Raw genomic sequence first — 16,044 nt, forward strand, 5'->3', positions numbered from 1 at the left:
TTTGGCTATTTCCCAAGCTGAAAATGCCGCTAAAAGGAACCCGAATTTAGTCGAGAGAAGACATCGTGCGGAATGCGACGGACCGGCTGATGACCATTCCAAAAGATGCGTTCCAGCAGTGTTTCCAGCAATGGCAGGAACGCTGGGAGAAGTGTATACATTACCAAGGAGACTACTTTGAAGGGGATTAGGGTTTTGTACCTCAAAGTCAATAAATTTATTTTTGCCGACCAAAGGTCCAATACTTTTTGAACAGACCTTGTATAAGTAGGGCACAACATTATCTAGATATCGCGGAAAGAGAATTTTTACATGACTAAGGTTTACATATATGTATGTAAACCTTACATACATATATGTAAGGTTTACATATATGTAAATATATGTAAACCTTACATATATTTACATATATGTAAATATATGCTCTGTAAATAGATAATTATATGATGATGGAGTAGAACATAAAATAAGTATATAAAAAAAATTCACACTAACTTGAGCACAGAAATTATTAATGGCTTCTGGAGGGAATCCACGACGACGAAGAGCTGTAAGGGTGAAGAGTCTGGGGTCATCCATTACATATATGTATGTAAACCTTACATACATATATGTAAGGTTTACATATATGTAAATATATGTAAACCTTACATATATTTACATATATGTAAATATATGCTCTGTAAATAGATAATTATATGATGATGGAGTAGAACATAAAATAAGTATATAAAAAAAATTCACACTAACTTGAGCACAGAAATTATTAATGGCTTCTGGAGGGAATCCACGACGACGAAGAGCTGTAAGGGTGAAGAGTCTGGGGTCATCCATTACATATATGTATGTAAACCTTAGTCATGTAAAAATTCTCTTTCCGCGATATCTAGATAATGTTGTGCCCTACTTATATTGTTGTTTTTTTTGTACAGCACTGAAGAGGGGTTGGGAGTGTAAACCAACCCGAAATGCATTTGTAATCCAATTTTTAAAATAAAGATGTTTCTAACCGGAATGCTGTGAGATAGTCTACCGAACAAGTTTTTGGATTAACCTGTCCTGCATTGTTCCTGAATATTTTTGTCTCTGCATCAGAACGTTTTTGGTACTAGATGTCACTATGCATCATAATTTTTATATTAAAACGAACTTTTGAAATATTTTTTTTTGTTTTTATATGTATTAATATCTATTTTGTTTGTGAAAAATAAAAATATAATTTCGAATAATAAAATAGCCATGATTACTTTTATAAAAAATGTGTAATTTTCGTTAGGCTTAACATCGACAAAAATTCAACATGGCATCACAGGCAATGGAGAAGAATTTCAACATCAGATAGGTTAAAGACACATTTATATACAAGAAACCTTTATTGTTCACATAAAAAAGTTCAGAAAGTAATCATTATTGGAAATATGGAAAATGTGAAGGTAATTTAAACCAAACTGTAATGAATTCTGTAAAAATTTTGGTCTACTTTATTTTGTGACAATTAACAACTCCATCATCATCATTTTATTACTATATGTTTCACATGGAAATTCTATCTTGTTTAGATAATGTTTATTAAAGGCTGATAAAACAGTATGGCTAATGGAAAAAGTTGTTTAAGTTTGGTTTATTGCTATTTGTTTTGTCTTATAAGACACAAATTTTCGTACCTAGAACTTATCCAAAAATTATAATGCATGCAATATGACAGTGCATCTTATAAGGCAAAAATATATGAAGTTGAAATAAATTATTATTGATTGAAAATATTTACCTAGGTGCTGTATTATTTAAAATGTCCCTAACGTAGGCTTCTAGCATCTGAGGATCAACTGTTGCTTGGGCTCCCGTCAAACCCATCTAGAAATAATTTTGATTAGTTTCTAATTATTTGATCTTTTTCTGTTATAAAAAAAATTCACACTAACTTGAGCACAGAAATTATTAATGGCTTCTGGAGGGAATCCACGACGACGAAGAGCTGTAAGGGTGAAGAGTCTGGGGTCATCCCAGCCACTATGGTAAGCAAGACCATAAGAAGTTATTAAAAAGAAATTGCTCGTATTTAAAATGATAAATATATTTTGTTGCAAATATATTATTACCTTACTATTCCTTCAGTGATGAGTTTTACTATTTTTCTTTTGGACACAACAGTATAGTTCATGTTAAGACGTGCATATTCCCACTGCACGGGACAATATATATCTAGGGAATTGCACAACCAGTAGTATGACGATCGCCTAAAACAAAAGTCATATCTCCAAATAAAATGTAAAAATGTGTGTTATTAGAGGAAATTTTTATACCTCGACTGAAATTCTTTTGTACAGAGAGAATGGGTGATATTTTCCAGAGAATCACACAAACAGTGAGTGAAATCGTAAGTAGGATAAATACACCTAAAACATATAATGTTGAAGTATTGAGTCAGTAAATCATTTATTCATTGAGTTTATAATTTAGTTTACCATTTATTGCTAGTCCTGTGATGTGGAAGAAATTTTATCCTGTAGGCTACAGGATCTTGTTTCCCTTCTTCCAGGGTGGTCTTCATCCTCAGAGTGGCCTCACCCTCCGAAATTTTACCTCTTTTCATATCCTAATGATATTCGTATAGCTTCATCTTTGATCAGTGTTACTGTTAGCACTAGTTTATATATTTTATGTTCTACTTACTTCAAACAACCTGAGACTCTCTTCAACTGGACGATTTCTCCATGGCGAAGGAGGAGGATTGAAACCTTTGATGTCTTCCTGTTTCTGATGGCAAATGTAAGCTAAATCTCTTCTGATCAGTTCACAGGCAAAATTGTATAGTTCATCAAAATAATCAGATGAATGCGATATCACATTGGGTTTATAGCCTATTAATATATTTAATACAACAATTATTTAATTTGACTTATATCTTAATTGCATAAAAATGAATTATTTGTTATTGCTGGCATTTCTTTTCCAAATGATGATGATAAGTAAACAATTATCACTTAATGCAACGTGTCTAAAAGTATTTGGGCTGATTTTTTTTCTCCAGCTTCTATAAAAGCATACAAAAATACTTCTAAATGTTATCTGATACTTTTGTACCATGTATGACTCTACAGGCAATATTTTGTCCAATGACTATATTTGGGAAGAGAAAAGATGAAGATTAATGCTAAGTCTTCATTGTCATATGAACCACTATGAATGAACACTAACCAAAGCAAAATGTAGTTTGACTCAGTTTCATCTAGTACAACATAATGGTTGAAAAGGTTTATTTACAATTATAAATGTTAAGGAAAAAGTTGGTTGAACAAACTAAAATTCAGTAAAAGTTAGGATGGTTTCAACTCCTAACAAATTGGTTAAACAGTTGCCAAAAAGACAGGAACTGGGCAATTCAGTTTATATGCCAATGTAAACTTAACTTAAATTCTCTTCTTAAACAAATCTGATAATTTATATACAGGTTTCTGAACAATAAAACTCCCATGGAAAATGAACATTATCCAGGAATAAAGTCACAGTTTCTTCAGTAAGAAAACATGCTGAATGATGATAAAAGTGCACATTCTGATATGAGAGTGACTCATAATATTCCTGTATTACAAAACAAGTCCTGAAACAAAATATTTTTTATTTATGTTCAAAGTACTCTCCTCTGGCTAAAATGCACTTATACTTTTGATCTTTGGAAGAGCGACTACATGACCCAACTCATTTTCTGAAATGCTTCAATTTCATCCAGTGTTAAATTTGCAATCCCTCAAATATTTTTTGAGATTAAAAAGTAGCCAGAAGTTACATATTGAACACTACATTCACCAGACTGAATGATTCTGAAGGAAATCAACAGTCTTCTTGGTGGTGTGTGATGAAGCATTATCATGATGAAAATTATACCTCAAATTTTCAGTGACTCCAGAATTCTATGAAGAAAAACTATAGTGTACCAATTAGCTGTTACTGTCTTCTGTTCTTCACGCTTGATTTTAATTGCTTTCAGTAGACCAGAGCTATGGAACAAAACAGCAAACATGACTTTTTTTTATTGCTCTCTGTCTTTTCACAGTTGTTGAAATTGGACCATCTTTATGGTTCCATATCTGGCTTTCTTGAAGTGTGGGACTGTCATAAATGGTATGTATATCTCATCACTTGTGATAATTTTGGAAATAATCTTGTGTCTACCTTGGTTCAACATCTCCAGAATTTTCTTTGAGATTCTGAAACAATCTGACTTTTGGAAATTGTCATCTGATGCAGTATTTATTGAGATGCTACTTTTTACCATAACTTCTCATGCAAAATGTCTGCAACTGCAGAGGCTCCAATCTGCAGTCTCTCCTATATCATTTCATAGGTACATCTTTGGTCTTTTGCAATCATACATTGGATAGCACTTACATTTTCAGGAGTCACTGGTCATGGTCTCCCTTCATGTGGTATGGAAACAAGTATGATCCCTCTGAAATTTTTTGTACCAACTGAACACAATAGTAACGGATGGAGCATCTACCCCAAAAGCCAATTTCAATCATTTATAAACACTTTTTTTCATTCAGTCCAACACAAAAATCATTACACAACATGCTTCTGTAAAAACTTCCATTGTTACTATTAGAAAGGGGATCTGTCTCACTTAAATTAATGGAGAATGATGAAATTTGTTTATGCATTATGTGTCATGTGAATATGAAGTTTATTATTAAAAAAAGAATAAACATTTTAATTCATCATGGATGGTTTTCTTGTATTGAAAAACTTTCAGAGTAACCTCTATATTATCTGCAAATAGGTATTTCTCATGAAATTGCTCAAGACAAATAAAGAGATATGGGCATGTAATGAATCTGAGAAATTTATAATGTATCTTGCAACCAAAACAGAATGAAATCATTTATCGACAATCTTCAAGTTACTAAAATTTGCAGCAGTATGTTTCAATTGTGGTGATATAATGCATCAGAAATATATTCTAGAAAGCCAAAAAATTGAAATTAGCATTTTGTTATATCTTCAAGAGACTGACTGGATGGCCAAGGTGGTTAAGCCTTGCCACTCTGGGGAACCAGGGATAAAATCTGGGCGAGAAACCCCAGGAATTTTTTGAGTGTGTTCTGCCTTGAATGGTTGGGCCCAATAAGTGACTAATATCAATTTTATGTCAATAAGTTTGTTATTTTTAGTTTCCTAACTTCAACCCAAACACGTTACAATTGCACATGTTATTAAATTATATAGATATGCTGTTACCACACATTTGGGCATGAATTAAAAAATACTCACCTAACCATTCTACCATTTCTAGAATACCCTTGAAATATATTTCCTCTTCCTTCTCTGGATTAGTGTCATCATAGCGAAGGAAGCAAATACCACCATGGGCTTTGGCATAACCAAAATTAATGTTAATAGCCTTTGCATGTCCTATATGTAGGATGCCATTAGGTTCAGGTGGAAACCTTGTTCTTACCTACAGAGAATTTAATCGTTTCATTTCATTTTTTTTAAAAACAATTATAAAAATTACAAACTGTACAACAGAATTTTAAGTTACCTGTCCATTAGTAACTTTTAAATGATTCTGTAACAACTTCATTGTGTTTGGAGTAATTACATATCCATCAGTTTTATAATTCTCTCCTGGCTTGTGGAAGTGTACTTTTGTTTTCATTAATTCTGAAATAGTACTTGCACCAAGCTGTTCTTCGACTGAAAAGATAAAAATAAAATGCATAAACAAAATTTGCCACATTATAAGTGGAAAATGTAAGTAATAAACTCACCTTTCTTAGGAACATCACCATTAACTTTGACTGTTTCTTTCTGTTTACTTACATCTTTTTGCTAGAGAGAAAATGCAAATTAAATAGTGAAATAAATCAAAAATTTTTAAAATTAAATTTACTTACCTTAGTTTTGATGTTCTTTTCTAAATCATTAGCTGTTTTTGGTCCCAAGAGATCAAGAAGTTGCATGTCCACTTCATTTTTAATTGATTTTCCATCGGCAAACTTTAGTCTGGTTCTTGCTTCAGCTAATAAATCAAAATGCTTTTCATATTTACTCCATTACAAATTTTTATAAATTCACTGTTTAATTTTGATTCTGCCAAAGATATTACCCATCAAAATTCCAACATTAAAGCTATACCGTTGATTCTGAAGCTGTTCTTTATGCTTGAAAATAATATCTTCCACGACTTTTTCAATCTGTTCGGGAGATATTGAGACTCCCACTCCTGCAGCATTTTCAAATTCTTCTATATTTAATGCCTCGGTTGGATGTGTTAGCAGATATTCTAAAGCACCTAAAAAATTTATTTACAAAGTCATAACTATTATTATATGTGTTGGGTTTAGTGGGTTATACTCAGTACACACCGGTGGCTGTGTACTATGCCGGACCAGAGTCAAGGCATAGCAACCAAAGGAAAAATAATGATTTTTGATGATTTCATGAATTTGAAAGGTTTTAATATGTGTTACAATCCTTACAAACATAGCTTACATATAAAATTTGTAGTATCAATTGTTACTGAGACACAAAACGTGCCAAGAATCACACTGCACGCATTGTATCCACGAGACTGTGTCTGTTTCTTGTTGGTCATCAGATTTGTTACACGTACTAGTCGCTTGTGTCAAATATACTTCGGCAAATATTTTATTTACATAGGGAATTAGCCAATAAGTAACATAGATTTCTCGATATTTTATTATTTGCAATTGTTTAGTGCGTTCGTAGATCCGTTTACTATTTCGGACATTAACATATTGTACTCTACCATAATTTAACAGGATATAATTCAAATATTTCACTTAAATTGTATTTTTTTATTCTATTTTATCAAAAATACACCCAATTCCAATTTTTTTGACACTTTAACAACAACAAAAATTCTTTAGGTTATTAACCGAAAGATGGCGACACTAATTCATGTATTTATTTATATACTTTTTTTTTCTAAATTTAAAATATAAGATGTTTTTACCATATTTTTTCTTTTTGTTTTAAACATTCACTTGTTGTTAGATTATTTGTGAAATAACGTTTTCTGTTATTGTTTATACATTATTTTAAATATATTATCTCGCTTCCTAGTGGTAAAAACTGATCACGTGAAGCGACTTTTTTTTTTCGTCATGCACACCTTGTAGCGTCATCACGACATCAAAGCTTCGAGAAGTTAAAAAAAAATCTCCATTTATAAATTCTGAACAGGAAACGTCACGATTCTAATAATTGTGTTGAATAAATCTAATTTATTATATGAAGATATCTTTTAAAGCAAACCTTCGACTTCCTACGAATTCAATGTCATAAATTGAGTTACGTTCGTGAAAGTAAATGCCCCGTTATTACGCTACTTTGAGCGATACAAGATTTTAGATTAATCGTAAAACCGCGAACGGAAACACAATAGACCTATTTATTTTACTCGTTAAACTGATGGATTGTAAAACATTCGGTCGTAAGACAGTATCTGTTGTATCTTGATATTTTACTCGAATTTAATCAAGCTCTCTGCAATTACAGTCGACCCCCCTATAACGTACGTTCCTATAACGGAAATTCCTATAACGTAGCGAAAAAATTGTAGCAACTTTCGTATAACGTACCTCCTATAACGTCGTTTCGCGAGAAGATNAATTTTTTCAGTGCATGTGTTTTGTACATTGTGAGTGTTTGGAATGGCTATGTCTATAATGTATGTGATTTTATTGTGTTTGTCAATGAGTGTGATGTCAGGTCTGTTGTGGTAAATTGTTTTATCTGTGAATATGGCTCTGTCGTAATACATTTTGTGCGTGTTATTTTCCAGTACTGTACTGTATTTTCCAGTACTATTATTATTATTATTATTATTATTATTTGAATGATATTCTGAGTGTTTAGAAAAGCCAAAATGTTTCTTTCTTCCATATTTTACTACTAACATTGAGATGTCCACTTGTCATGATGGGATCTAGATTTGAAAATTTATCATGGATAACACAGATTTGAGTTTAGTCTCTCATCTGTTCCCATGTGCCAATAGATTTAATATTAGATGCCTTTTGTTAAAATATTATTTTTCTATTTTTATTTTTAAATTTGTTTGTAATATAATCAATTTTATGGCGTAACTAGGAAGGCTGCACTCCAAGCCTCCTACATTGGCCCAACTCCCCAATTCCTTCCAATATAGAGTATTCATAATAAAAATTTCAATATGTGTACTAATTCAAATTGAGGATTCGGTAACAAACTAAGTTCAGATCAATTTTGAAATGTACTTACACTCTTAAATTCTTTGGAGAAAAGATTTTATTGAAATTGCATAAAATCAAATATAATAAATAAAATAGAAAGCAAAGTTGAAAAATACAAATTTACATAATAAGTCACATGTGCAGTCACTGTTCTACTTATTATATTCCATTCTGGAATCTGAAGACTGACATTTTACACGGTTGAGAATGTTCGTTTTGTTAATAATTGTATAAAATCTTATTCTTTCAAATTTTTTTCATCAAAATTGAACTTAGAACCACTTGACATTCTTTTTTTGAATTGGTTGAAAAACATTCCAATTCCATGATAATATGTTTGCTTTGTTCACTCACCTTAAGGACTTGGTCCCCTTGTTTCCAGCATAGAGTGTTTATAAAAAAAATTTCATGACAATTCAACCCTCCTGTGTGAGGCCAACCCCCACTTCATTCTCATTTTAAGATCTCACAATGCTAATAGTTATAATGGTAACTTTATGCCTGACAGTGCAATTACTTTATACACAAGAGATGTGAGGTTTCAGTGGTGCCAAGTCTTTATTTTCCCATACCAACCACACTTTCCACAAGATTTTCATGGTAATCTAAATTTCTCATTATCCAATATTACAACCTGGTGGGACTGCAGTTGTATGTGTGGTTGGCTATATCTTAAATGATATATTATTGGCTAATAAAAGTTTGATATTGCAAATATCAAAAATATTAAGATAATTGTTTCTGGAGATGTTATTCCTGTCTCAAAATACCACATGGCTGTTTTCTCATACAAAAATTGCAAAAAGATAAATTATCTCAATAAATTTAAAGATAAAACTATTAATATATTTTATCTTTTATGATAGTTTCAAATGTATTTTATGATTATGAATCAGCAGACAAAGGCTATGTGGCTTTCCACAATTTTTACAATTTTAACATTACACATAGATGTGACACCAAAAGAGAAATTGACATGATTAAGTAGTGGCGAGTGATATCCTAACTGCACATGATAAATTTTAAGGGTCTGGATCAGATATGAATCCAGATCTTCCAAGATGGGAGGTTGCTACTTTATCAAGCATCTAATAGGCTGACTAAAAAATTAAAATTCTAAATATAATTATATTAATAAGAACAATGTAAACTCACTTGATAACTTGACTTCAGAATCAATCTTCCTTTTTGCAATGTATTCGACCAGAAGAGGGAGTTTATTTTTAGTCTGGGCCTTGATTTTTGTAGCTGCTGTATAGAGGAGGGTACCAACAGACTTACTAATTCCATTTTGAATATACTTGTTTGCCTGTAATGAAACAAAATGAATATTTTAAATTACTTAGCATAAATCTTAATCATGTACTGTATATGCACACATATATAAAGATTATAACAGGAACTAAAATAACTAATAAATATACAATTAACTTCACTTAAAAATTATTCCACACTAAATATCAAACCCACAGAATTACTTAGAAGAATTTCATACTTGTAATATATTATTATTATTATTATTATAAAACATGCTAGATCAAAACAATGAAGACATCAGCTCGTTGCTCTAGAAGACCCAATCCAAATGTTTGAATTGAAATTTCCACAGGTAGTATGATTCAGATATGTTAGACTATTCCTCCACAGGTCTGGAATAACCCACAATATACACAAAAAAGAGTTTCTCAATATCTACTGAACTCTATAACTCTATAAAACTATTTGATTATATATTAATCAAATAGTTTTCTCACAAGATGAATACACTAGAATAAAATCAATATAAAGTTCCAAATTCACAATATCCATCATTGTTGGAGTGATGTCTCAACTCACTGCAGTTGATTTTATCAGATGTATGTAGAGAAATTCCTAAAAACTTTCCTCTTTAAAATAAAGACTTGCTTGGATCTATAAACTTAGTTTGAAGCAGAATCTAAACTAAACCAATTTTTAGATACATAAAAGCTTTATGTAAATAAGAAAGATTTATTAACTGTTTAATGATTGTTTTTTTGGTGATTTACAATTAATATTGTTCTATCATCAACTTAAATTGTAAAGCATTTATCTTATTTATAATGAGAAATATTTCATGCAAATTTGTAAGTTAAAAAAAATTTGTCTAGAAGTTTGTCATTTACTTATGCAGAATGGTCAAAAAGTTTGATTCCATTTTTATATTAGATTCATAAATAATAAATATGACTTGCATTGCAATCTGGCAAATTGTCTTTAAATGATTTTTATGCAAGATGGTGCAATAGTACATTTATCAAAGAATTCCATAAAAAAAAATCAAAAAGTCTTTCTTCCAAATGAACCATGTGGATTGATTGACATGGAAATTCACCAGATCAAATCCCATGGAGAATGTGTAATTGCAACTGGTATTTAAGTTACCAGTCCAGACAATAAGAAATAATTAATTGATCAATCTTTCAAGAATGAGCTTCCATAACTCAGGAAGTTTTTGTCTGAAGCTTCCCTAAAACATTAAGTGAATGTTTTAATTGACAAAACATTCCTTAAAAAAATTAAGGGAATGCTTGGTCAATAACATAAGACACACTAAATACAGTATCAGATCACATATCCAGCTTCCAGCAATCTAGCTAATTGTATTGAAACTGGCTAGTGAATTAGTGGGCTGTAGTACAGTTGTAGTTTGTCACGTGACCACCTTGTTTTCTTTTCTATTTCCATATGACATCAGTTCCAGTGTGGCTTCTTATATACATGCTAAAAAATAGTCTCATTCTCTGCTTTCCATTATTTTATATTTAAATACAATCAACTCTGCTTAAGACAGCAACCTTGAAATCACTTGTGCCATGCTCCCTTATCCAAAGAAACAAGATCATCAGAGGGGTTGTTAATGATATTCAATTCTCTTGTCTTTTTCATATCTTATGTGGATTGTGTAACTTATACTTGGAAATGTTAAAATTCCTTATCACATAATTTACTGTACTTAAATATTGGTATATTTTACTATACTTACATATATTTAATAGAATGATTTATTGTTCTATTGAATAATCAGTAAATACAGTATCATTACTGTCACACTACTTTCACTTCTTTCTACAAATACAGTAATGACTTAGCTGAAAAGAGGTGAATATCCTTGATCCAAAATTTCCAAATTCTCTCTTACAGGACATACAGTATAAAAGTAAATAAGTATAGTATCAACTTAAAGTAAGGTCGCATGACTTCTGAAATCTAATTACTAATCACTTCTTGCCCTGTTTACTTGAGGTTATGATGTTTGTAATCTGCATTGTTTGTTCATACATATTTCATGATACATATGAACAATTATGTATAAAAAGTTATGTCCAGTGAAATCTGCTTATTATAATCGTGTAAGAAATCTCTTTACTGTCTGTGTATTAGAAATGACTAAAAACTGACCAATGGTTTATCCAAATTGTCATACATATACCATAGGGTATATTCAAAATCTCAGCATCAATCTAGTGACTGCTGGAAATGACAAAACTGCTGCTGTTTTTGAGAGAACATGAATGCTGACTGCTGGGATATCGGGAAAGAAAATCAAGAAAATGGTGAATGATGTAAACTTCCACATTACATTAAATTTATTTAATGAGAAAAGTTTAATGAAAAGTGAATACAGTATTTCAAAAAGAGAAAGAGAGATGAATATTTTTTAATTTCTGTAGGAGTTATAAATAACTAAATCAATCCTAAGATTACATTTTAACAAATAAAATAAAATATGTGATTGTCTTACATAGGTATACTAGTAGTCTATATTAAAATATTCTTTTAAGATAAAATAAATTCAAAATTGTCAATTGAAAATAGAGCTCTTATGAGTCTCACAGTGGCTACCATCTTGTTTGCTGGTGTATGGAGCACTGAAAAAGATGCTAGCAGTTTCCTGGCAGTAACCTGAAATTTTGAACAGAGGTGCTGAGAGGTGTTGGCAGTGTGTTGAATATGCCCATAGTGTAGGCCCTGCTGCCACATGCCCTAGGTGATTATGCACCAGAAGATGGACAGTTATAAATCTTTAATTAAAATACCTCAATGTCCTTGACTTACTAAAATATAAACTTTCATCTACAAGTACATATCTTCTAATATCAGGACTTATTATTATGGCTTTACAGATAATGCTACAGAGTTTCACAGAAAACAATTTTTTATTTTATTTAATATACATATATATTAAATAAAATAAAAACTTGCTTTCTGTGAAACTCTGTAGCATTATCTGTAAAGCCAGTATAATAAGTCCTGATATTAGAAGATATGTACTTGTAGATGAAAATTTATATTTCAGTTATAAATCTTTAAATGAATGCTGTGTTGGTGGCATTTTTAGAGTGCAGTCAACATAAAGAGAGACTATTTTTAAGGAAGATTTATTTAACAGCTGCTCTGCTATCTGGTGCTCTGTTAAAAGAGTCCCACTAATGGAAAAAATAAGAGAATAGGTGGTTTTTTTTTAAACTCTTTTCACCTTGTAGCACTAAAACGGTCTCTTTTAACAAGCCCATTACAGGTTCAGCCAAGTGGTGGGGGACGAGGTCCGACATCTGGATGGACGAACCCCCCAAAAATTCCTGGAGATTTTTTGACCCATACGGATCCCCCAGAGCAATAAGCTGCCACCTCAACTACTTGGCCATCTGGCCATCTAGAGCAGCAGTTGGCAACCAGTGGTCTGGGAAAAAATTTGGATGGTCTGTGGAGAAATTTGGACATTGGTCAACTGAAGGTTATGTGAAGTATTATGAAAGAAATGCAAAATGCATAGTTGCTTTTTTTTCACATATTGGAGATTTTTTATTCAAATCTAAAACCAAATATGAAGTGACATTATCAATAAATAATGAAAATAAACAATATTGCAAGTGCAGTTGTAATCCTTTATGGAAAAGCACTAAGAATCCATAAACTTATTTCAAACAAGCAGTAATGAACTTTAGGCTTGCATTAATTTGTTATAATTAAACAAGTGAGTTTCATATTAATATAGTAAAATTAAACTTTTATGATCATCATTCTACAGATTTTGTGTTGTTTAAAAAAATTCACGATAGTGGTCCACGGGATTCAAAATTGCAAGTTTAGCAGTCCGTGAGGTCAGAAAGGTTGCAGACCACCTATCTAGAGGAATTGGTTGGAAGTGTGGGAGAGAGATCTAAGTTAATTGCTCCCTTATCTGACACTCCATTACTGTGGATTTGACCATATATATTTAGCCCGTGTCCAGAAAGTTGGACTTTTCCATCCCAAGCTTGCCAGATATTTGGCCTAAGATAGAAAATTATTATGATGACTGCAATATATGTTTATTATTAATAAATTTACCAATAAAATGAAAACTCACGTTTTGGAACGCTTAGAGGGTCAGAAACTAGTCACCCTGTATGTTTATGAAGTATAAAGTATATAAAAGTGCCTTGTACTAAAAATTGCATCATCCATATCTCTTATGTACAATCATTTTCCACGTCAACATTTCCAACTTTATTAATTAATATGGATGGTAAAACGATCGATCATCGATCATTATTGGTCATTGTTGAAAACGATATATTTTTGCAACGTTTTACTTATTTTCTATAAATCTGTATCAGATTCCATCACAGTCACATACATACCTTAAAACGTCACGTGGAAACTTCCTCCGATCTCAATCGTTACATTACACTTAACCTACTCTTCCAATTTATATCATAGACTTTCTACCAATTTATTTCAATTTCTTTAACATAAATTTTAGAAATATCCACTTGAATTTAAATAATTTTAATATGTATCATAAAAACTTCACTAACAACGCATTATATATAAATATATAATATTATAGTCTCACCTCTTCTACCACTTCGACTAAAGTTTTAGTTAAAGCTTCATTTTTTATCGTTTCTTTAATTTTATTTTCGGACAAACCTAAGCTTGACAGCACAACTTCCACGCCTTCCGCCATATTCTTCACGCCAGCGACCTCTGCCTAAAGTTATTCTATTTTTTCTTTATGAACATTTCTTACCGATTTTGCTTATTTTTTTTTTTAAATAATATTTACATAATAATAAATTTATTTTAATTTTTTTATTTAACATTAAAACTTAATTAATATAAAATTGTTTTTAGAACTGTTTAAATAATTTAATCAAATTATGTTATAACGTGTAACTATTTGTTAATGCCATAAATGGGCCTAGAATCTCAAGCTCTACCAGCTCATTACCAACCAACGACATATAACTATTAGATTCCGAATCGGATAAAAGTTAACATAGAAAATAGTGCCTCCATCTGAAGTCAAAGAAACTAGGAGCCGCCTTCACCGTCAAGGCAGTCCAATGCTATGGACAGATTGTTGTGTGCAGACTTATGATAGCTATTTCTGGCGCCCTTCGTCCGTCTGTCTCTCCTTAATCTCGAGAACAGAGTTAGATAGGTGAAAGCCAAGACCAGATTTGGAAACCTTAGGGGCAGGCGGCACCGTTTAATTATATATGAACTTCCGATGCAAACCGGAGGCCACGTTTCGTCAATTTAAAACTTCCCCGAAAGCAGTTAATAGATGACCGGCACGACTCTATTGTTAAAGGAAAAGTATGATGTACAGGGGCAAGCCACTATTAATTGGAGGTGGAGAGTATATATTTTAAATTAAATAAATTAAAAATTTTAGCCGGCATTATGTGGATGTCACAATAATTGCTCGTTGATAATAACTTCTACGTGTGAAATGTAACATTGATTATATTTCTCTTAACAGTGGTTCGGGCCAATTTCGATTCGTAATAAATAACTTACTTAAATTTAACTGAAATTAACATTAAAAAATGTAAGAACGACGATTGTAAATAAAACAGATTATTATAAAATTATTTAGGTGTCAATTATTTATTATTTAGGAGATTTTGTCAATTTTATTTTGTATATACACGAAAATAATTATTTCTTGATCCACTTGTGTCAAAATTCATTCTTTCTTTATTTTTTTATAATTTATTATGTATGACAATAAACCAAAAAATTTGAATAAACAAAAAAAAATTTTTTTCAAAACCATTACCACATAAATAGCTTTACGATTAAGACCTTACATATAATGATTTTCTATTTTGATGTTATTCAAAATAAAACAAGAGAAATCAATTTTATATACACTCATTCTCTAATCTTAAAAGAGTTAACGTATTTCCATATGTTAACTCTTTTAAGATTTTTTATATGAAAAGGGGTAAAGCCTGGACTCCACATTACCTGAAAACAGAAACTCAGAAACAGAACTGAAACATATTGAATTTTTGTTTCAGTTATGTTTTCGTTTTAACTTGACTCTACTAGAAATGCGCCATCTGTTGATCAGTTCTGTAATTGTCGTAGAGTCAAACATGGACGACGCTACGGATTTTGCCAAGCTTTCTCTGCATTTATTAACAATGAAATTGTTAATAATCTTTGAATTATTTACATTTTTTGTCGTACAGACATCTATTTTCTAACTTCTTCGATGAAGAATTCCAAATTTATTTGTTTTCTCATCGTTTTCGCTACACTTTCCGCCATTACGACAATCAAACAGCACGTGACTAATGCACGTGACTACGCGTCACAAATCCTTGCGCTTTTATTGGTTGCAGTACGACAGAAGGCGGAACGAAAACAGAAAAGTTAAATAATTTTTAACTCTGCTTTCAGTCTTGTTTCTGTCCAACCGAACGTTACAAAACTGAAAGTTTCGTCAGTTTGGCTTTCAGTTTTACGATTACGTCGCGGATTCCGGTAATGTGGAGTCCAG

General features: G+C 31.4%; 1 protein-coding gene across 1 annotated transcript; it reads right to left on the reverse strand.

Annotated features, from left to right (window-relative positions):
- Window positions 1–1,002: 1,002 nt before the first annotated feature.
- LOC111629228 (glutamine--tRNA ligase-like) lies at window positions 1,003–14,508 on the reverse strand. Its single transcript, XM_023373104.1, has 14 exons — window positions 14,483–14,508; window positions 14,101–14,238; window positions 9,396–9,549; window positions 6,110–6,295; window positions 5,898–6,022; window positions 5,772–5,832; window positions 5,543–5,697; window positions 5,272–5,458; window positions 2,674–2,861; window positions 2,466–2,596; window positions 2,304–2,396; window positions 2,100–2,237; window positions 1,923–2,010; window positions 1,003–1,854 (listed from the first exon to the last, which is right to left on the reverse strand). The coding sequence occupies exons 1-14, from the start codon at window positions 14,489–14,491 to the stop codon at window positions 1,765–1,767; spliced, it is 1,743 nt and encodes a 580-aa protein (XP_023228872.1). The 5' UTR covers window positions 14,492–14,508; the 3' UTR covers window positions 1,003–1,764.
- Between the last annotated feature and the right edge of the window lie 1,536 nt (window positions 14,509–16,044).

This window comes from Centruroides sculpturatus, unplaced genomic scaffold, assembly GCF_000671375.1.
Source record: "Centruroides sculpturatus isolate CEXI.00-Female unplaced genomic scaffold, Cexi_2.0 scaffold429, whole genome shotgun sequence".
NCBI lineage: Eukaryota > Metazoa > Arthropoda > Arachnida > Scorpiones > Buthidae > Centruroides > Centruroides sculpturatus.

Bases quoted from the DNA above. Each gene is read 5' to 3' on its own strand.
- LOC111629228 (XM_023373104.1), bottom strand. The intron at 5,698-5,771 runs GTGAGTTTATTA...TTATCTTTTCAG, and splicing joins TGGTGATGTTCCTAAGAAAG to TCGAAGAACAGCTTGGTGCA. The intron at 2,862-5,271 runs GTGAGTATTTTT...ATATATTAATAG, and splicing joins AGAAATGGTAGAATGGTTAG to GCTATAAACCCAATGTGATA.